This window comes from Phaethon aethereus, assembly GCF_964289735.1.
Source record: "Phaethon aethereus genome assembly, chromosome: 1".
Lineage (NCBI taxonomy): Eukaryota > Metazoa > Chordata > Aves > Phaethontiformes > Phaethontidae > Phaethon > Phaethon aethereus.
Genome location: NC_138575.1, coordinates 204,280,890 through 204,303,985, shown reverse-complemented (window position 1 = coordinate 204,303,985; position 23,096 = coordinate 204,280,890). Strand labels below are relative to the sequence as shown.

At 39.4% G+C, this 23,096-nt stretch overlaps 1 protein-coding gene across 1 annotated transcript in view; it reads left to right on the top strand.

The window, feature by feature from the left end:
* Positions 1-23,096, top strand: part of DDX10 (DEAD-box helicase 10) — a gene marked incomplete at both ends in the record, with an annotated part of 201,187 nt that overhangs the window by 13,098 nt on the left and 164,993 nt on the right. The window contains 5 exons of the mRNA XM_082001371.1: positions 345-465; positions 1,597-1,786; positions 3,889-4,015; positions 5,608-5,770; positions 7,333-7,417. Coding sequence (XP_081857497.1) covers positions 345-465; positions 1,597-1,786; positions 3,889-4,015; positions 5,608-5,770; positions 7,333-7,417 — 686 coding nt within the window. The remainder of the gene's footprint in view (positions 1-344; positions 466-1,596; positions 1,787-3,888; positions 4,016-5,607; positions 5,771-7,332; positions 7,418-23,096) is intronic.

Here is a 23,096-nt window from a genome sequence, read left to right as displayed (position 1 = left end):
GTTAATGGGAGCTTACCGATGACCCACTTGTTTTCCTGTCTGTGTACTCTGTCTTTTGAAGCTTTTGCTTATTTACAGTCTTTCCAGGTTACATGACTGGATGGACCCTCCTGCCAAGCCTCCCAGGACTATGCTATTAATTTAGACTATTCTGAAATACTTTTTGCTTAAGACATAAGTGTGAGTCTGCTGAAGAAATTGTGATATCCCTGTACAAAGAGGAAGGGCTGATCTTGACTATTCTTTCTAAAAGCTAGCAATAGGTTAAGCTGGCCTGACCATCTCTGGTACTGGGCTTCTAGTGTGAACAGCTAGAGCTAAGGTGGTTTTTAACTCCTTTTCAGGATCTGAAAGAAGAGTCTGAAAGAATCCACCACATAAATATGCTAATTTGCACTCCAGGACGGCTTCTGCAGCACATGGATGAAACTTCATATTTCTATGCATCTGATCTGCAAATGTTGAGTAAGTTTTTTGAGTACTTGAAAGTACCCAGAAATATTTTGTAGCAGTTCATAATTGTGTAGAGCACTTCCTTGGGTAAAAAGTTTGTCTGAGTCATGGTATATAGATGAAATGACATTTAAGTTGACACATGTACAAATTAAAAAACAAAACAACAAAACACCTTTCTTGTTTCTTCTCTGAAACAGTTGCTGAGCATGCCTTCGTTAGGATGATAAGAACAAGTAGGTGAGCTAGTAAGGAGCCCAAAACCAAATGTAGTGTCCCATATAATTCTTTAGATCTGTCTTAACTAATGCTGGCCTTTCCATTCTGGCTATGGCTCTCATGTTTTTCCTGACATGATAATTAACTATATGGAATATCCATTGCAGTGTGTATATTTTGGTCCAGTTCTAGAAAACACTTTTCTTTTGAATTTTAAGGCAGGTTGCTGCTTCTTTCTTTGTTTTTGTTAGCATTGTTTCTTTTCATCCTTCCAACCTGAATAAAAATTTCAGTGTACTGAAGAGGTTTGCCTGCCATTAAGGACTGCATGATCTTTAGCATAGCTTGAGGAACTTAGAAGCAATTAAGAAGCTAATGAAGCTGATAAAATGTGAAATTATGCTTGCTACACTCAGTACAATTCATGGCAGTTAGACAACTGCATTAAACCTAGGCCCTTTTCTTAAAACTTTGTTGCTGTGCTACTCTGTTTGTACCCTGTGTTTCAATGGTAAATTCAGCTTAGGTACAGGAGAGGCTGTTTTGCTTTTTAATGAATAGTACAGCATTGTTTTATATTCCATGTTTTGTTTCAGTAATAGGACAGGCCATTTGTAATTTGCAGTTTGTCTGCAAATTGCAACTGTTTACTTGAAATGCTGATCTTGTATGCTTCAGCATGTGAAACTGAGGGCTGTAGTGCATAGATTATGGGAAATGCTATGACTTCTGTTGCAGTTTTAAAAAAAACATATTTTATGGAGTGCATGAATATCTAAAGAGAATCCTGTCATATACAGTAATTAAGTTAATCTCTGCAGTTTAACTAGGTATGGATTTTTGGACTATATAGATTCAATGTATGATTTTTAAAAATATAAATAAAGCTAAAACCAGTTTTTCTCAAACTGTCTCTTAATTCAGTTCTCGATGAAGCTGATAGAATTCTAGACATGGGGTTTGCTGATACAATGAATGCAATCATAGAAAATCTACCTAAGAAACGCCAGACCCTGCTTTTTTCTGCAACACAAACAAAATCAGTGAAGGATCTTGCACGGCTGAGTCTGAAAGATCCGGAGTATGTTTGGGTTCATGAGAAATCCAAATTCAGGTATGTTGGGATATTTTTTTTTTTTTTCTGGGGGTAGGGTTAAACAGATGGTCATCCTCTTAACTGCTTCTCTGACGGTCAGTTCCCTGAATCAGAAGTTACATCGTGTATCCTCCTTCCTGCAGTGTTGGATCCTGTTGTGTGCCTTCCTGAAAGCAAGGAATTTCCAGATAGGAGGGTACTAGTTCTGACTGATTCGTTCCAGGGAGGCTGAACCTGCACTTTCTTTGTGGCTCCTCAGGCAGCTTTGCAGAGTGGAAATTTTCTTCCTTGGGAGCAAGGCCCAGAGTGGGTTATAGCTTAGATGGAGTAGTATCCTGGCTGTAACACTGGCTTCTGAATTGCTACTTTTTTGTTGCTTGGCTTCCTTGCCTCCTGTGTGTATGCACTTACTGTGCAGAACCACCACATGTGTTGCACAAACACAATTATTCTGTGCGCCATTGATAAATATGGCTTTCTGAGGAAATGCTACTCTGTTGGGAAAGTGCAGAATGACAGTCTTGTTTGTGTATTCAGTATTAGGTGCCCAAGGGAAAGCATGCAGCATTAGTTCCTGTGCAGTAAATCTTGTGGCTTCCTGATGTGCTGGGTTTACTGTGCACACAAAATAAATTTGTCATGCCATACCGTTTGGATCAGAATGGAAGGACCTTGCAAAAAGTGCAGTATGTGGTCTGCCAAGCTCAAAAAATTTAATGTGTCACTAAGTGAAGAATGTTATTTAGTATGTTGCATTTCTGTGGGTTCTATCATCTAAGTGTCAAATTGCTTATGAATATGCATGATTTTTTTTCTGCTTTTCTGTGAAGTTTGCATGTATTTCCATATGTAAGATGCACGAGAAAGGTGAAGCACAGTGATAAAAATGGCTTTCCCAAGAGCAAACGAGGAAGCAGCAAAATGAACAGCACAGCCAGGTTGAATTCTGAGGCAGTTTTAACAGTTTGATTTCATTATCTCTGTATTGTACTGCAAACACCTTTTTTAATCAGTAGTGCTATCAAAGGCATCTTAAATAAGCATGGTTGCCTTAGAAGATTGTGTGGCTAATAGCCTCTTAGCAGAAGAGAATGTACAAGCCTAGTATGTAGTCTTCATTTTGAGTACTGACTGTTTCACAGATCTCACATTTTTCGTGAATTCTTATTTTAAATTACATTTAATTTTTAAAATATTTGTGGAAGTGCAATTAGATAATAATCAGAATCGAAAAGGAAAGCATTCATTTGTTTTAGAATTTACTGCCTGGGTACAGAATAGGTTATTGCCTTATGAAAACAGTTTCCTCTGAAAGAATTACAAAGCACAAGGTGCTGCAGCATAATTCAAACTGACTAGCAGAACTGGAGCAGCGTCTTGTAATTTCATCCTCCTAAGTGGCACCTTTAATAAAATAATTGTGAATACCCTTGGTCTGTTTAGGGTGAAGCAGAGGAACTGTGAGAAATGAGCATTTAGATGTATTTCAAGGGCAATTATGCCAAAGAATTTTTTTATTTAGTTTATTTTGTAAAGAATGGAAAGGTGAGTTAAGATGACAATTCAGGGCTTTACAAAGTCACTTTGGATGTCGGGATGTAATCAGTTGAAGTACATCAGTGCTCTTTTCTTGTGTGTTATTAGACTGTGCTTTGACATTGCCTTAAGCACAAATGATGCTTTAATAGGACTAATAGACAAAATTGCATTTTAAGTCAAGGCAATTTGAATGTCACTGCGTAGACATGTAAGGAGTTTGGCTTGCTAGTAGTAAACAAATTCAGAAGTAATGTCAAAAGTTGTCCCTTCCTCCCCACTGCTTTTAGTAAGGAAATTGATTCATCTTTAAAGAGTAGCTTTCTAGTGGAGCCGCTAAGACTTGTTCCTCAAAGTGTTCCAGCCTCACTGTTTTTTTTTTTCTTTTTTCTCCCCCCCCCCCCCCCCCCCCCCCCTTCTTTTTCTGGCTATTTGTCAGACATTCTTGACTTAAAAGAAGGGACAAGCAGCTCTATAGATATTGCATGCCTGTGTATTCTTTATCTTCCCTTCTTTTCTTTTTGGTTTTAATGTTATGGGAACTAACAGTATCTAAATGTACCTTTGGTTTTTTTATTTTTTAGTACCCCGGCAACTTTGGATCAGAACTACATTGTTTGTGAGCTTCAGCAAAAAGTAAACATGTTATACTCTTTCTTGAGAAGTCACTTGAAAAAGAAGAGCATTGTGTTTTTTGCAAGCTGTAAAGAGGTATGGCTATTCTCCCCTTTCACCGTAGCATTTTAAAATTGTGAAAATTAAGATATTTATGTAGATATCAAGGCACGAGAGAGGTGTGATTCTGGACTAGTTTGCATCAGGAAATTGGGGGAGGAATCAAACATCACCTACTCCTCTAGGCACATCGTGCAGGGCCTTGGCTGCCAGGAAGCTCAACGACCCAGGCTTGATGCAGGATGGTTCTGGAGACTTCAGTGTACTCAGCCATTTTTGTGCTCTGCTGTTACAATGAATGCTAAATGCTATGTCACTAAGTGCCAGCTATTTCAGTTTTGTCTCATGACACATTTTGTAGTTGAGTTACAGAGTATTTTAATAGTTTTACCTACTTTCTTTACAAGCTTTTAAATCTGTCTATATAAATTATAATTGTGAAATAGTGTAGGGAATTTTTTTCTTACGGTTATGTGGGAAGTAATCCTTCAAATATCTGCTTGTGTAAATGTCCTGGGACTATTCTGTTAAAGTTATTTGTATGTGTTTGTATGGCATAGGTACTTATTCCTATAACTACTGGATGTATCAAATATTTTACAACATACAGTGGTGTAGTAAATATTCATTGCAGTTATTCCACTTGTGCAAGAGGTTACAATATTTTTGTTGTTTCGCAGTTGGCTGGTGAGTACAGTGAGGTGGTAGGCTTAGTTGTACAGAAATTCTCTGAGCAGCAACTGTTACTCCAGTATGTGCAGTTTCTGTAACTATTTTCTTAAAAAAATATTAGATATCTGCCTGCTATAAAATAATGCTGCATCATGGAGCATGTGTGTAGGAGTAAACACACTGCTTTAATGAGAGAAGCTGTTGAAGCTTGAAATAGTAAACCAAGACTCTGTAGATTGCTTTGAGTTCAAGCATAAGACACTACACCTCTACAGTATTGTCAAGAAGCAGTGCTTCTGATGAGGGTAGACCTTATTGTGCTACAACTACCGGAAAGAGCGTTGTGGTGATGTGGGTGTTGGTCTCTTCTCCCAAGTAACTAGCGATACAACAAGAAGAAATGGCCCCAAGTTGCACCAGGGAAGGTTTAGACTAGATATTAGGAAAAATTTCTTTACGGAGAAAGTGGTCGAGCACTGGAACAGGCTGCCCAGGGAGGTGGTGGAGTCACCATCACTGGAAGCGTTCAAAAAATGTGTAGATGTGGCACTTCAGGATATGTTTTAGTGGGCATGGTGGTGTTGGGTTGATGGTTAGACTCGATGATCTTAAAGGTCTTTTCCATCCTTAATGATTCTGTGATTCTGTGACTTTTGATACTTCGATCATTTATATATAGCCTAACTAGCCATGACTCAAGTCATTCTTGCTGTTACCTACTCTGGTTCCTTTTAGGAAATGCCATCAAAAGGCAAACCAGTCTTGTGCTATAGTTCATTTCCTCTTCTAGTACCTGGGAGTGTGACAAAGTCTCAAAATGGCATCTCTTGTCTCTGATGTGGAGAAAAGTATATTTCATTTGATGTGTGAGGTCAGTTGCTGTATACTGGATATGATCTTCACAAGTTTAGCATTGCATGTTAAATTCTTTTTTTTTCCCTGGATTTGTTGGGTAGGTCCAGTATCTATTCAGAGTGTTCTGTAAGCTTCAGCCTGGTCTTCCTGTACTGGCACTCCATGGCAAGCAGCAGCAGATGAAGAGAATGGAAGTCTACACTTGTTTTGTTCGGAAAAAAGCAGCAGTACTTTTTGCTACAGATATTGCAGCTCGTGGCCTGGGTATGTACCCACAGAAGCAATAGTTAATCACAAAGTGATGATCTAACCCTGTTGAGACTTTATAGGACTGTATGCTCTGAAGGCCAACCTGATTTGTAAGAAGTGAAGGTGTAGTTTGCTTAAGAGCTCATTAGGGTTTTTCAGAACAGATATGCTTCTTAAAGTTCTGCCGTTTCTTTACTGAAGAGGCCCACATCATTTGTGCTTATTTTTTCTTTTTGTCCTGGAAAGGCCTATATTGTCACTAGTTTTGTAATGGCATTTGTTAGTGAGATAGTCAGTGGAAGCTGTCTTTTATTTATTTTTTTAAGTCTGGAGACAATCTAGTTTTTCCAGCCTTGTTCTGTGACAAATATCTGGAAGAGGAAAAAATGGAAGTAGTGATGTATTTGCTTACTACTACATGCCTGATGTGTCTGTATCCTGTGGGTTACTCCAAAGGGTATGAAAAAAGTACTAACCTACTAGTATGTGGGAATAAAAACCTGAAGAAATTTTTATGTCTGAGCTATGGGTGGCATTATAGGACTGTATTCTTAAGGCAAAAAATAGATGAGGGGAAAAAGCAAGAATATTTGTAGGACCTGTTTTGGCTCAAGTTTCTTTCCTCTAGTCATTACCTACTGAATTATGATTTACTGCTTTATATTTTCTGTGGAAACTTTGGACTTTTTTTTTTTTTTTTTTTAGTACTTGGAGGAATCTAGGTATGACACAAGACTGTTTTCAGGAGTCTATGTGTTCTTACTTCAGACAGTAAACTCTGTTGTCCAAAATGTAAGGTTTTGTCAGTATTCTACAAAAGGGAGGAAGGTGCACTAAAAACTGAAGGCAGAAATGAAAACTCTTTATCATACCTTCTACAGTGCTGAAATCTCACTAGTGAGGATCTAATGTGGGTGTGGTTGTTTAGGTTTAGAATGTAGGTATGATTGTGGAATACAGCGTAGCTACAGATTTGGTCGGGAATTAACACACACTTATACCAAAGGAAAACATGGTGCTGCCGGGTGAAGTGCAACGGTTAGAAAATGCTTATTTATAGTATCATTCACATTCAGTGTTGATTTCTTTGTAAGGCTTGGTCACGCCCTCTCATCTTTGAGAGGGACTATCATATTCTGTATGTGGACAGCTGAAGTAGCGCTGTCTTGCCACAGCTAACTTCAAACCCTGGTGGTGTAGGACATTGATACTGTAGGTGAAAAGTGGGTCAGATATTGTTACTTAATTATTAAATGTAGTGGTGTTTTATCATCTGTGTGACACAAAGCATGCCTGTTCTTGTCAAGTGTGAAATTATGTTCCATTCAGTGCACTGTCATAATTTAGGAAATGAAGACACCATTAATTTAGCTTTCTTTGAAGAGGGTGATTGTTTATGATATGCTAATACATGCAATTAATTTTATTTTCATTTCAGAGGTTGCATCCAATGCCTGTAAATTGTTCTAAATGATAGTTCTTACAGGAATTAATGCTCCAAAATAATGTGTTGCTCTTGAATAGGAGGCTTTTGAGTACAGTGAGCTTAAATTTTGACCCTTTTTTTCTTTACACAGACTTTCCAGCAGTGAACTGGGTCATTCAGTTTGATTGTCCAGAAGATGCAAACACATATATCCACAGAGTGGGAAGAACAGCCAGGTTTGTTTTCACTTTTCATTAATATTTTGACTTTTAAAACTAACTTACTGTAGGGACAGATAATTGACTAAAGACTCACTTGAAAAAACCAAGATATAAATTGGAAAAATCAAGATAGAAATTGGAAAGAAAGAAGGGCTGTTATCACCAAAAGACTCTTTTGATTAGTTAAAGGTAATGGTTTGACTTAATCGTTTTTTAGTGAGCTTCAGAGACTCCTTATGCAGACATTAAAAATATGCCCAGTTGTTTAATCTGATCAGGGGAGATTAGTAGTGAGGAACCAAAATCTTTTGCACTTGGCAAGATTATCTCAAAGGCTGAGTTAAGCATGTTTGTGGTTGGAAAGCTTGTTTTGCCACTGCCATTTATAGATAAATGCGGCTTTAGACTGTGGATCCAATTTCTTTGTGTCATTGAAGACTCTTCAAAAGAATGGAAATATTTCTTCCTTATTTGAATTTGGGGAGGAAAGAATCAAAGAATGTTAATTACAGGTTAAATTTTTAATTTTCTAAGTCTTCTGTAGAATTACATTCTTAGGGATAGCTTTAGTTAAAATATTTGTGGCTAAGCCTTTATGATGGGAGTTACCCAGATATACTGTTGAAAACTCGGTCCTTGATCTCTAAAGTGGATTTTTAAGAGAAACGGCAGTTGTTGTCCTGTATAAATCGGTAGATAAAAAACTTTCCGCAATTATCTGAAGGATGAAATGCAGGACCTGGTATTATATCTTGTACATAATTTAATTTGTAGTAGGGTTTGCAACATAGGCAGTTGTCAAACATAATAACAGAAGAGTTTCTTAGAATAGGACTTAAGCACTCTGCAGCACAGGAGTTTAAAATATGTCTTTCTGGATCAGATGGCATTAAATTTTGGTGACTGTAATAAGAATGTGTACTTTCAGCCCTCTTTCAGAATGTGGAAGTTCTAGCCATGTTTTTATTGTAATTTCTGCCCCATCCTTTCCTGTGTCTGCCATTTTCCTATCTACCTGTTATAACAGAAGGGAATAATACATTTTAAAATGCTTTTGGAAAGAAACTGTTGACGAACAAAATCGGTAAATGTTATACATAAATAGTTAAAACATGTAGCTATTTGGCTAAATTCAAATGTAGATGTAATCTCACAGAATCACAGAATCACTAAGGTTGGAAAGGACCTTCAAGATCATCAAGTCCAACCATTAATCCAGCGCCACCATGTCCGTTAAACCACGAAGCACCACATCCACATGTTTTTTGAACACTTCCAGAGATGGTGACTCCACCACCTCCCTGGGCAGCCTGTTCCAATGCTTGACCACCCTCTCTGTGAAGAAATTTTTCCTAATATCCAATCTAAACCTCCCCTGGCGCAACTTGAGGCCATTTCCTCTTGTCCTGTCACTAGTTCCTTGGGAGAAGAGACCAACACCCACCTCGCCACAACCCCCTTTCAGGTAGTTGTAGAGAGCAATAAGGTCTCCCCTCAGCCTCCTTCTCTCCAGACTGAACAAGCTCAGTTCCCTCAGCTGCTCCTTGTAAGACTTGTGCTCCAGACCCCTCACCAGCTTTGTTGCCCTTCTTTGGACACACTTGAGCACCCAAAACTGAACATAGGATTCGAGGTGTGGCCTCACCAGTGCCGAGTACAGGGGCACAATCACTTCCCTACTCCTGCTGGCCACACTATTTCTGATACAGGCCAGGACGCTGTTGGCCTTCTTGGCCACCTGGGCACACTGCCGGCTCATGTTCAGCCGGCTGTCAACCAGCACCCCCAGGTCCCTTTTCTGCCGGGCAGCTCTCCAGCCACTCCTCCCCAAGCCTGTAGCGTTGCATGGGGTTGTTGTGACCGGAGTGCAGGACCAGGCACTTGGCCTTATTAAGCCTCATACAGTTGACCTCAGCCCATCGATCCAACCTGTCCAGATCTCATGCATCCCTATAGAGAGAAAAGTATATAGACTTAGAATTCTGTGTCTTTGGAGGGTTTTTCTTCACATCCACCCCCTCCCCCCCCACCCCGCCCTAATCCTTTGTGGCTTCCACAGAAGACTTGTAATTTTGTCTTTATGGCATACTGTCATCATGGAAGGAAGGGAAAACAATATATCTGGCACTGTTTATTTGTCAGTTTCTGGAAGGCTTGTTGAGCTCTTCCTGAGCCGTGTCACTGAGTTAAAGTACCTTCCTGGAGTTGCAATCCTCAGGCCTCGTCCCAATTCTCATTAGGCACTGAGAAGAGTGATTGTAAGTAGGTTTAGAGAGGGGAAGCAGCTCATCCCCCTTTTTGTCACAAAGACAAACCACCACCCTTTTCCACAGTGCTTTTAATAAAATGTCACTCTGATGAGGATGTTAGCCTTGCAACCTTAAGGGTCTGCCTTCAGCGGCCCCTTAAATAAAACCTTCTGTGATTGCTTGTGGTACAGATTTAGACAGAAAATCGCGGCAGAAGGTCGGCCCCGTAGGCCATGGGCTGTGCTGGATGCCTGCCCCTTGCTTCACTGGGATGTCATCTACATTTCCTCTTACGTGAATTTTTCAGTAGCCAGACCTTACTGAAATTGCTAATACATCTGAGCAAATTGTTTGAGCTGGGTGGTGACTGATGCTGAATGCAAATTCCTTCTGTAGGAGAAGCTTTATGGGTATTTTCTTTCTCTTAATCTGATACAAAGATCAAGGAAGGTTCTGCCTACACTGGGCTTTTGTTTTGGAGAAACATGCAGGCTCCCTCTGTCCTTAAAGTAAAGCAGTCCTGGAAAGCGATTCGTTCAGTGAACTTGACAGCATGAAATAAATCCTTGAAAAGAAAACAACAGCGATGTCTAATAGTTTTAACTAAATACTGTGCACTAAGTAAATATGCAAATGCAGTTTTACATGTGGATAATTGAGAATGTACTTCCCAGTAAACTCTTAAGGGTTGAGTAGGAAACTTCACTTGTTTTCAATAGCTACAGTTAGCATGAGAAGCTTGTGTTTCTTTTTGAAACTTGATAAAAATGAACTGAACTGCAGTTTAGTAGTCCTCATTAATGAGGTTAGAGATAATTACAAATTTTCATGGGTTACGGGAGTGTATAATTGCATGAAATGAAAGCTACATTAAATATATCGGCTAATTAAGAGACTGTGTTAAACTGTAATTAAAACTGGGATGCCAAATACTGTTTACTTTTGAAATCAAATTATTTTGATACAAAAGTAAATATGAAAGTCAAGGGAGAAATTATTTTGGGGATGGGTCTGAAAAACATTTGACTAACAATCGTGGATGCGTTCCTGCATCTACTTTACAGTTTTGCAAAGCCTTATCTAAGGTGAATGCTAATGATTTTTAAGTGGATGAGACCACAGTGTTCCCTAAGTAGCATTTCTTGCATTTTATCCTACTGAAGAACATAAATTGCATCTCCTGCATTCTTGATTTATGGTAAAGTAAGATCAAGAAAATCTGGGTGTTGTCCAGTAATGCTTTTACTTTATAGTAGCACTGGCATATCTTGAGGTTGTTTTTTTTTAAGCTTGAAAGGTATGCTGCGACTGGCATGATTGGAAGCTATTTCTTCTAACTGCTTTGAAAGTATTTATTTAAAGTCTTAACTAGTTGAGTAACAGAACTTCTAAAATACTGCCAGGCCCATAAATATTTTTGGCTATATTTTTGTCACGCAATCTCTTAGAAAAGTCTGTAATTTAAAATACTAGATCACAGTGTTTTCCTGTGGGTTTTAGTTTCCAAAATTCTAAGTATATAAGAGCTGCTTGTAGCAATTGTCTGTAAAACTAATTTTTTCTGGCTCTTAATTTCTATTGATGCCTGCTACGAAGCCTACCATTGAAAATAGTCTTTGATCAATTTTGTGAAACAAGTTACAGAGCCACTAGGGGACAGCAGATGATAGTAGTTTTTGAAGCATACTCATACTCATTTTTTTCCCCAGCTGTTTTTCCAAACATAATTTGTAAGTTGTATGGCATGAAAGAAACATATATAGGGATGTTTTTCCTTCAATTGTGATTGCATTGATGAGTAGAAAAGACACTGAAAAGTCTCTTTTATCTTTCTATTCATGCGTAAATATCTTGTATTGCGGATGTACCTGTGTCCTGGCATGTCTCAGTAATTAATTTCTGTCTTTCCTAGCATTTAGCGATTTTTCTGTCAGGAGTAGTTTTTTTAAAGATGCTGACAGCGGAACGTTAAACAGAATAAATCTTTTTGCTCTGCGGTTTTTGTCTGTGTTATGTCCAGAGCTTTATATAGGCTTTAGGTCTGACTTAGGCTCAGACTTCTGACGGTATTTAATCCAGGCTAGTAGGTTTCTTGGGTGCTTAAGCTGATTTAGGAAAGTCGCTGTAATTCAGTTGTTGTCGTTAAACGTAGTGTGCATACAGGCATGTTTGTTTTGTCTAAATCTACATACGGTTTTTTTCTTTTGGTAAATTGTATTCTGAAAACAAATGGAATAATAAAAGTCCTTTTTCCCAAAGCAGGCAACTCTATTGCCTACCATCTTTGTACTGACTGGTATGATGATTAGAGCCAAGAAGTATGAATAAAGACTTAAAAGATCTATAGTATTTTTGATGCCTTGTGAATACTGAAGAATACATACACATCAAATTTTGGAAAGGTGAAAGGGGCAGGTCATATAACAGTCTTATTCTCTCATGAAGTAAAATGCTTTGAAGCATGTTCATCGGGGCTCTCCCTAAATAATTGCACATTATATGTGTGAAAGTGAGACTAATAAGCCTTTAAAGTAATCCCTGCAAGTGGCAATAAAGCATTTAAAAATGTGAGTGACTTAATGGAACTTCTTTCCAATGGTGGAAGCTTGATTTTTTTTTTTTTTTGCATTGGGAAATATATCCTGGGGTACATGTCCTGAATAAACAGTACAGTCAAGGTGGCAGGTCCTTGTTTGATTATTTTTTATATTTAGGACCCACTGAAGCACTTTTACTGATGTTTCTTTAAAAATAAAAGCAATATTTAGACCATCTTATATTATATTTCAGTCAAGTCATCATCCTAACTCAAGTAAAAATAGCTGCTAGTGGAGGTCACAAGACATGACACCACATACTTAACTTGCGATTCACATTATTAAATTCTCTAAAATAAACACTGTACCCTAGCTTCACTCCTGACAGCAGCAATGCTGCAGTTGTACTGACTGGCACTCTGTTATCCATGAGAATTCTCTTCCGAATGGCATGGTATGAATGTTCCAATACACTGAAATATTAAGTGGCTAAGGTTATTACCTGTTGACATGAAGCTATCCTGTAAGCTCTAATAAAAAATGAATAAGCACATGTATTTTAATGCAGTAGAGTGGACACAGCTGCTGTAGAAAAGGGATTGCTTACCGTCTAAGCTGGAGGACCCAACAACCTCCGAAGGCCTTTTGGATTCAATTTATTCTGAGACTAGCGTGATAAGGTTGGTGAGCCACTGCCTGTTCTTGTCCATTATTTCTTGTGACTAAGTCTGTCTGGCAAATGCGGACACTTACCCAGGGCAATTGAATGAAAGGGATTATGATTTTGTGGTATGAATAAAACCCAACTGCGTGGTTCTCAGAACTTGGCAATAAATGAGGGCTACTGTCCAGACAGGAGGAGGAGAAGGATATTAAGTGACCAGAGGAAGGCAAAACAAGCCAAACCCCAAAATAAACAAACCCTGAAGCAATCTGTGACTTCATAGCAATACTTACTGGTAATTTTTTTGGGATACTGAACTAACGTCTATGCAGTGGAGAAATAGGAGTGAACAAAGCTGTAGAAGGGAGCTAAAGCAAAAGCAAAAGATGAAGGCAGTTCACTTTTTGTGATTTGTTTTAAACGTTCCATGGGATGTTGGACTGTTCACAACCCATGGGAAAGAGCTTTTCTCCCTGGCTGAATCAAGGGACCATCAGCGATCGGGCTGTCTGTGTGTTTGCTCAGCTGTGAATAGCAAGCACGCTTTCTAGTCTATTGTAATTTTTGTTGGGCTGCTTTAGTAGGACTTGCTGTAGATGATACAGCAGAGCTTCGGTTAAGCAGTGCACACAGATCTCTTGTTAAAGATTTGTTGTTTTAAAGAAAAATATCTATCACCAAAAGAGACCGTTGATGATGTAGATGGGATAGAAATTCTGATATTCATGCATTTGTTTTCTGTGCTCATTTGTGACTTAAAAAGAATAGGTTAACAAATTACCATGTTAGGGAAGAAACACAGCAGTGTAGAAGGTGTGATACACAGTAGATAAAACTCTTCTTGCTCCTGGGCTTGGAGAAATAATGTTTTCTTGGTTTGAAGCTTAGATTTCACCAGTCCTTATCACGTCAGAAGGCCTGGAAGGTAGTATAATTAGAAACAAAGTTTTGCCTGAATTGAGCCCAATACGAGACCTAAAGCTGTTACTTTAAGAAATATGTTTAAAAATGGTAGTTTATATAATCAGATTAATAGTTGAATTTTAAAACAAAACTATGAATTATTGTATTTCTGTGGAAGGCCTTAGGGGTAGATATGGATATTAGTTTCTCTTTGCTGAAGGATAGTGTGTGGGCAGATTTATTCATATGCATATCAGATTGAAATAGGTCTTCTCAGAATAGAACTGTCCGTTTTAATACGTTTTGGATATATTTTTACAGAAGTCTTAAATTGTTGCTTTACATAGAAAGAGTGCAACAGAGACCAACGTCTGCATCAGTGAAATGCTTTTTCCTTCACTAACATAGCTATTTGAAATTGAAAATAATTTGAAAATAAAATATGAATTACATGCTAGAAATAACAGAACTTGACTCTAACTTTTTTCTAATCTGTATTATATTAAACATGATTGTTAGTTTTTTAGATAACCTATAGACTGGGAAGACACTGTTTGTAACCTAGCTTCTAAAAACTAGATGTATATTTGCATACTCAGATGGTGATTCTCTCTTTTCAAGTACTGTTTAAAACAGATGAAGAACGGTATGATGCCAATTTTTTTTCTTCCGTGACCTCAAGTCTTAGTTGCAATAGTGGGTACACTAACAAATGTCTATATAATTTCACTGCTGTATTCTTTCAGTCTTTATAGGGGTAAATATTTGCTCTAGAGGCAGGAATTGGTGCTGCTTTTTGAGTTTTGCTTGTCGGTTATTCCCTGTGATGGAATTGTCTTGTTCTGGATTCTTTATGGAAAAAAAAATTGTATGCAAAGGCTTAAAGAACGTTATTGTTGCAAAATCAGGTGCTCCAGAATATTTATGTTCTGAGAAGAGTATGAATGCTGCACAGTGAATAAATGATGGCTTACATGGTGAATAATTTAGCTTCACAGTGGAAGTAGCTATAAAACAGTTTTATATTAATAGTTTGGCAACCATGTCTGATGGACAAAGGGTCCAGTGGAATCACAGAATACAATCATAGCACAGTTTGAGTTGGAAGGGACCTTTAAAGATCATCTAGTCCAACCTTGCTGCAGTGAGCAGGGACATCTTCAACTTGATCAGGTTGCTTAGAGCCCCAGCCAACCTGACCTTGAATGTTTCCAGGGATGGGGTATCTACCACCTCTCTGGGCAACCCCTGCCAGTGTTGCCCCACCCTCAGTGTGAAAAGTTTCTTCCTTAGATCTAGTCTAAATCTCCCCTCTTTTAGTTTAAAACCATTACCCCTCCTCCTATCGCAACAGGCCCTGTTAAAAAGTCTGTCCCCATCTTTCCTATCAGCCCCTTTTAAGTACTGAAGGGCTGCAATAAGGTCTCCCCGGAGCCTTCTCTTCTCCAGGCTGAACAACCCCAACTCTCCCAGCCTGTCCTCAGAGGAGAGGTGTTCCATTCCTCTGATCATTTTTGTGGCCCTCCTCTGGACCTGCTCCAACAGGTCCACGTCTTTCCTATGCTGAGGGCTCCAGAGCTGGACGCAGTGCTGCAGGTGGGGTCTCACCAGGGCAGAGTAGAGGGGCAGAATTACCTCCCTCGACCTGCTGGCCACGCTTCTTTGAATGCGGCCCAGGATATGGTTGGCTTTCTGGGCTGCGAGTGCACATTGCTGGCTCATGTCCATCTTTTCATTCACCAGTACCCCAAGTCCTTCTCGGCAGGACTGCTAGCAATCTCTTCATCCCTCAGCCTGTATAGATACTGTGGATTGCCCTGACCCATGTGCAGGACCCTGCCCTTGCCCTTGTTGAACGTCAGGAGGTTCACACGGGCCCATTCCTCGAGCTTGTCCAGGTCCCTCTGGATGGCATCCCGTCCCTCAGGTGTGTCAAGTGCACCACTCATCTTGGTGTCACCTGCAAACTTGCTGAGAGTGGACTTGATCCCACTGTCTATGTCATGGATGAAGATACTAAACAGTGCTGGTCCCAGTACGGACCACTGAGGGACACCACTCATCATCTATCTCCATCTGGACATTGAGCCGTTGACCACTACCCTCTGGATGCCACCATCCAGCCAATTCCTCATCTACCCATCAATTCCATATTTCTCCAATTTAGAGGGAAGGATGTTGTTGACATGGGGGACCGTGTCAAAGGCCTTACAGAAGGCCGGATAGACAACATCTGTAGCTCTTCCCTTGTCCACTGATGTGGTCACTCCATCCTAGAAGGCCACTAGGTTGGTCAGGCAGGACTTGCCCTTGGTGAAGCCATGCTGGCTGTCTTGAATCACCTCCCTGTCCTGCATGTGCCTTAGCATAGCTTCTAGAAGGATCTGTTCCCTGACCTTCCCAGGCACAGAGGTGAGGCTGACAGGTTGGTAGTTCCCAGGGTCTTTCTTGCTACCCTTTTTAAAAATGTGTGCAATGTTTCCCTTTTTTCCAATCTCCAGGGACTTCACCTGACTGCCCGGACTTTTCCAATCTCATGGAGAGTGGCTTGGCAACTACAGCAGCCCATTCCCTCAGGACTCTGGGATGCCTCTCATCAGGTCCCATAGACTTGTGCATGTTCAGGTTCTTCAGGTGGTCTTGAACCTGCTCTTTTTTCTTCCAGTGGGAGGGACTTTTCTCCTCCAGTCCTTGACTTGCAGTCCATCCCCTCAAGGGGTATGGGAAGAGAGATTGCCAGTGACGACTGAGGCACTGAAGTTGCTGACTACCTCAACCTTGTCCTTGTCCGTTGTTACCAGTCTGCTAGTCTTGCTCATCGGTGGGATAGGTGAGGGTACGCTTTCTTTGACCTTGATTTTCTGGCTGATGTATCTGCAGAAGCCCTTCTTATTATTCTCTGCATCCCTTGCCAAGTTCAAGTCCAGCCGTGCCTTGGCCTTCCTGACTCCATCCCTGTTCTCATCCCAGCATACCTGTCCCTGCTTCCACTGCCTGTGCATTTCCTCTTTGCCCTTTAGTTTGCCCATCAGGTCTCAACTCATCCATGCTGGCCTCTTGCCTTCTGTTCCTGATTTCTTACACCTGGAGATCAAGAGGTATTGCGCTCTGTGGAAGGCACCCTTAAAGATCTTCCAGCTCTGTTCTGCACCCTTGTCCCCAAGGGCAGTTTCCCAGGGGGCCCTATTGACTAACTCCCTGAAAAGCTGGAAGTTTGCTTCCCTGAAATTCAAGATCCTGACTTTACTCTTTGTTTACCCCATATCCCTCAGGATTGCAAACTCCACTGGTGCATGATCACTGAAGCCCAGGCTGCCTTCAATCTTGACATCACCCATTAGCTCACTTGCATTGGTGACCAACAGGTCCAGTATGGCATCCCCCCTGGTAGGGCTGTCTATTACCTGGCATAGGAAGTTATCCTCCATGCCTTCCAGGAGTCTCCTGGATTGCCTACAGCTTGCCATGCTACTTTTCCAGCAGGTGTTGGGGTGGTTGAAGGACGAGAGCCTGCGAGTGTGATATCTCCTGTAGCTGGAGTAGGAAGGCTTCATAGACTCCATTTGATCAGGCAGCCTGTAATTAGACACCAACCACAAGGTTCCCTTTGTTTCCTTGATTCTTAGCCATAAGCTTTTGAGAACAGCTTGCTTGTGTCTGTTTTCAGAGACAGCTGTTCACACTCTATCCGTTTATTGGTGTAGAGGGCAATGCCTCTGCCCTTCCTTCCTCGCTTGTCTCTTCTGAACAGCCTGTAGTCATTGATAGCTGCACTCCATTGTGGGATTCATCCCAGCAAGTTTCAGCAGTCACAGAGCCATGTATTATCTATATTAACAGATTGTTTCTTCCTATGTTGCTGCCCACAACTGGAAGGAGAGAGGAAAAAATAACCTGTGTACCAGACTCCCTAACCAACCGTCCCAAGTCCCCAAAGGTCTCTTTTGATTGCCCTCGGACTATGAGTTGCAGCTTCATCGCCACCCACATGAAAGAGTGGTAGTGGGTAATAATCTGAAGGCTGCACCAGGCTAGGGAGTTTCCTAGTGATGTCTTTAACTCGGGCCCCAGGGAGGCAGCAGACTTCCCCAAGAGAAGGGTCTGTCCAGCATATAGAAGAAGTGTGAAAGTAGGTAATTAGAGTGTATCATAATGCACATGCAGAACCAAGCAACTTAGTGGGCTTGTTTTTGATGGTATTCCAAATGCTTAACTTAGTTACCTTAATGGTTTAAGGAAAGCAGTCTTTTGCTTACTTCTGGTGAGTCTCTAGCAAAGTTGATCTGGGTGAGAAAGAGTCAGCTGAGAGGTTGATTTGGCTTCCTTGATGCCTGATTTCTTTTCTCTGAAGGGATCTGCTGTGGAGTGTTTCTGCAATTCTGATGTATCTGAAGGGGACTTGTTGGCTTGGAGTGCAAGATGTTTTAGGAATGGGCTTTCATTTAAGCTCACAAGTTTTGCAGTGATACCTTACTTCTATGTCTTTTGACAGATTAGATAGCAGCATATGTTGATACTATCCATCCTGGCCCAGTTAGGCTAAAATTAGATCTTTAATCAAGTCAACTTGGTACAGTCCTATTTAAGTTACAGATTTAAAAAACCCAGAAAACACTTTTTTTTTTTTGAGTATGGTGGTAGATGTATGACCTCCAAAGGATAAAAATTATATACTTATGAGTCCTTGCATGTTTCTGTGTGGTAAATACCTTCAAAAACGTTATCACAGACTTAAGATTAAGTTTTCTGTAATGGGAAATATTCCAATTCAGGAAACTGTAATGCAAGTATCTTTATATCTGCAACCCTCCTCCCCCAAATTTTACGATTATCTCATCATCTCAATTTTCTCCTATGCCAGTTTTTAAAATGGATTATTTTTTTCTTGCCAAACAAAGCAGAAATACTGCTTTTAAGTCTCTTGAAATTTGGCATCAACTTCTATCTTCTGAAATACAAATGTTAGGGAAACATGTTGCAATATGTCTGTTCAAGACAACCTGGATAACATTTCCTGTAAGGACTGCATATCTTAGTTCTTTTTCCATTGCTTTCCCATCTTTTTTTTCCTACTGGATGTCTGCCCTACAGCAGTACACTGCTGCCTGATGACCATCAATCAGGTGATTCCCATTCCTATTTTATTCTCTTATCACTGACTTGTATGTCACTGACAATATATGGTGCATTCAACTGAACTACATGTTACGAAGGTTGTGGCAAGGATGTAAGATGACTGAATGTAGTTAGAACAAGCTCAACTCTGGCTGCGTGGCAAGGTGGAATTGATTAGTAACCATGGTACGGTTTCATTTATCGCCTTCGTGGTAATGGTAGTAGTGTTTGCTTTAATAGTATTGGCTAGAGGTTTATGCAGCCTTTGTCTGGATCTGATCAAGGGTAGGTTAAGATAGGTTAAGATTAGCAAAAATTGAGTGTCTGTTTGGCCTGCATGAAAAGCATTTTTTCTCATCCTGTCCTCAACAAATTGCTGCCATGCTCTTAGATAGTATCAAGCATCAAGGAACTGTCAGCTCAGAATGACTTTTAGCAGATGTTTAAGATAGATTCTGTCATGGTGAATAAACTATCCTTTTGATTTTAGTGTTTTGAGTGTTTTATTTTTGGCATGGAATGAAACTGTTTGGCAACTCTTTGTGGTTTCTTGCTAGGGAAATGGTGCTCTTGACATTTTAACCTATTTTTCTCTACTTCTAATTAGCCAATACCACATTGTCCGAAATAATTTATCCCATTTCCTTCTTTTCCAGCCTTTGATGCTTGCCCTTGATTGTAGGCATCCGTTTTCTCATTTGCAGTCAGTGTAAACATATCATTCCTACCCTTTGCTTTATAGTGCTAATGATTATTTGTCACAGCTTCCTTGCTTGTAAGTCAGGACTGAGTTGCAGAGAAATTATTTGCCTTTTTGAGAAGTGTGGAAGCCAATAGACTGTAGAAAGTAAGACAGGTTTGAACTAGAAATATGTGAAAACTTTCTGCAAGCAGGATGCTATTTTCCATAGAATTGGAATGAATTGTGTTTGGTATCCTAAGAGACTGTTAAAAGCACAATGCAGAGATGAGTCCCTGCTCTGGTTTCTTGATCACCTTGAGGAGATATGACAAGATAAGTAATATCATCAATTACTACACAGTCCAAGAAAGTTTGGTTAGTTTGAGGTTTTTAATTTACTTTTCTCCAGCACAGTTGAGGTGCATAGTTAGTGAATAATAAATCACCAGTATTAATCAGCCTTTTAGGACAGATGTTTGATTTTGGTGATGATAGACAACTATCACCATTAGTGTTTAGCATTAGTAACACAAGAAGGCCTTTCAGGAGTCAGATTGAAGGTTCATCTGATCCTTCATCGTGTTTTGAGAGTGACCTCGTGTGTACTGAGGGAAAGCTATAAAAGCAAAACTAATGTAGAATGACATTTCCTGTACTATATCATCCTAGAGTTTGGGTTTGTGGCTTGCAGAGAGTATATCTGCATTCTCTGGCCCTTGATGGGTATTCCTTCCATGGTTGGTATGGCACTGGTTTTTCACAGTGTTGCCCACTGAATAAAATAAATATAATAAAGCAACAATTTAAGAATGCCAAGTCAGGCACTCCAGGATAAGAAATACCAGAAGCAACAAAACTGTGCAAATCACTTCATGCCTTTGATCAAATTTAAGGAATCTGCAAGAATCATCCTTGTAGTGTTTTTTTTCCTCATGACAAATGAGGAAGATTCTTGTTAGGAGACTAAACAGACATTCTTTCCAGATATCGGATCATTCTCATAGCTCTTTTCAGAATCCTTTCCTTTCGTAGCATCTGTGTTGAAGAGAAGAGAAGAGCAAAGCTTATTCTGTACTCTAAATCGGTGAGACCGGTATTGGCAGCAATATTTTCTCTGTCTTCTTCTCTGATACAAGCCATTGGTAGATAAAAGAGAATATTTTCATCCTTCTTTCCAACCTGAAACCTTAGGTTCGTTTGAATAATTAGCTGCCTTGGATCTGTCATCATCAATTTTTGCCATAAAATGCAAAGTCCTCTAAGGTTCAGTGACTTTCCAGGATTCCATTGCTCATTCAGGCAGTGTCTGACATGACCTACTTTGTGGAAATATCATCTGGAATCTGGCTGGGCTAAAATATATACAGCTTTCTTACAAGGTACACTTAGTCTATGTGAGCAAGTCATTCCCAAACTTCATTATTATATAAAGGGCCCAAACATTCATGGGATGTTTGATCACCAGTGACTTACTTCCTCCTATGCTGTTGGTAAAGATAACACATTGCCTTAAACCAAGCTTAGAGGTTGCTTTCGAACTCTTCTATTAGAAGGATTCTGCAAGCTGATATTTCTGCATTACAAACATTTTAGGTCTACTAATTAAATGGATTAAAATCAAGTTAGTGTAGTTTTTGTACAGTATCCCTCACTCACAACCCTAAAGCAGCATTTTTTGGAAGAAAGTCCAAATGCCTTGCCATTTCTTTTGGTGCTTTTACCAAACCGCATAAAACCAGTAAATTCACAAAGTGTTGGTGTGTGACAGAGACTCTCCTCTTGTATCAATTTGATTTCCATGTAGAATTTCAAAATCGAGAATGTAAGGGTTAAAATCTCATGATGAAAAAACTTGTTAAACATTTTAAAATTACTTTTAAAAGTCCCCAAACCCACTGTGTATAGCATTGGGGAAAAAAAAAAGCAGCATCCAAGAGCATTTTGTTGTGATTTTTCAAATTCATCAAATGAAAGCAGAGAGCTGTAATAAAAGCTGTCAGACTGTTTTAACTGCAAATTTTGTTGCTACTTGCATTGCTTACTGTGCTGTGACAGATAGTGTTTATAGTTTTCAAACAGTTCTGCAGCACTGTCTTTGCCAAGTGATAACTGTTTGTACTTGGAATATAGGGAGCCCACATCTCTCCATCTGAAATGATTTTTACCAGTTAATGGTATGATTCTTTTTTGGTGTGCCTGAGAACATCCTTCTGCGCTCTCTGGCCTCCAACTTAAAAGCTCTCTTAAGTCAAGGACTCTTGACTAATACTTCCTTAAATAGCACTTATGTCCCCTTTTCTATCTTCAAAGACTGAACTTGCGTTTTCTTCTGTCACTGCTGAGCTTTTATTGGAAAGATATGTGACCTACCCTAGCACAGTCTTGTTTTCTGTGGTCTCTGATCCAAAGACCAACTAATAACATCTCATACTCTTCTGCTGACAGTTTATACCTTTTGTATAATACCCTTTCCTTGATGGTTCTCTTGATGGAGAAGAGTGAATGCAATTGGAGTAAAGACCCAATGGGAGTATGTATGATGAAGTAACAGAAGCTGAAGATTTATCAAATAGCAACAGACTGAGTGGAGGAAAGATAGGAAAGTTTACTGTTTCCTTTTATAGAAAATGGAAAGGACAAACCAGATATGCTTAAGATGGATGAAAAGTTTTACTAGCATAGGAAAAAAAAAAAAGACAAATATGACTGGAGTAGGAACTAAACCAAAGGCCTGTTAAGGTAGTAAATAATTTGATATAAATTGACACTTAAAAATTAATATGATGAGAATTTTCTGTTTCAAATAAATGGAATACTTGTAGTCATAGCAGTTTATGTATAGGCTTACAACCTGCTGCTGCCTAGGGACTTCCCTATGAGTAGCTCTTGTCAGTTAAGAGCTGCTCTACATAGTAACTTATCACTCTCTTATTTTGCTTTATCCCACACATTCATAGTAACTTATCACTCTCTTATTTTGCTTTATCCCACACATTCCTCTCATCAGTTGGTTGTGAGTTGGCTTCTATCCAATTTTGGTATATTTCTGAAATTAAGTTGGATTGTTGTTTTTTATATAATGGAGGACTCTATGCAATATTTTCCTATCAATACGTACTGTAAATGAAGAAATAATACATGTGTTAAAATAGACATGGACTTAGATAATGCAGGTAAGCTAACTCATCATTACTACTTTTTCACTAGGACTTAGACACGTCTTCTTTGGTTACTAGTGCTATTAGGTATATTTTTTTTTTCTCAAGTTGCTAAATTGGCCAAAAGTAGGAACTGACATTTTCTTTCACAAAAAGAAAGTGAACAAGAAGATGCTTTAAGAATAAAATAGAAGAATTTTTATTTCTTTCCAAACCATGTATCTTGAGTAATTAGTAACTCTGCTACACTTGATATAGCTGTTAAATGCATTGAAGAGTGAATACTAGATATGATCTTATGGGATCAGTCTGACTGTATTTTTTCTTTTGCACCTAAAACCCGCTTCTATAAGTAAAAGAACTCCTGTTTTTATGCTTTTCTTTCA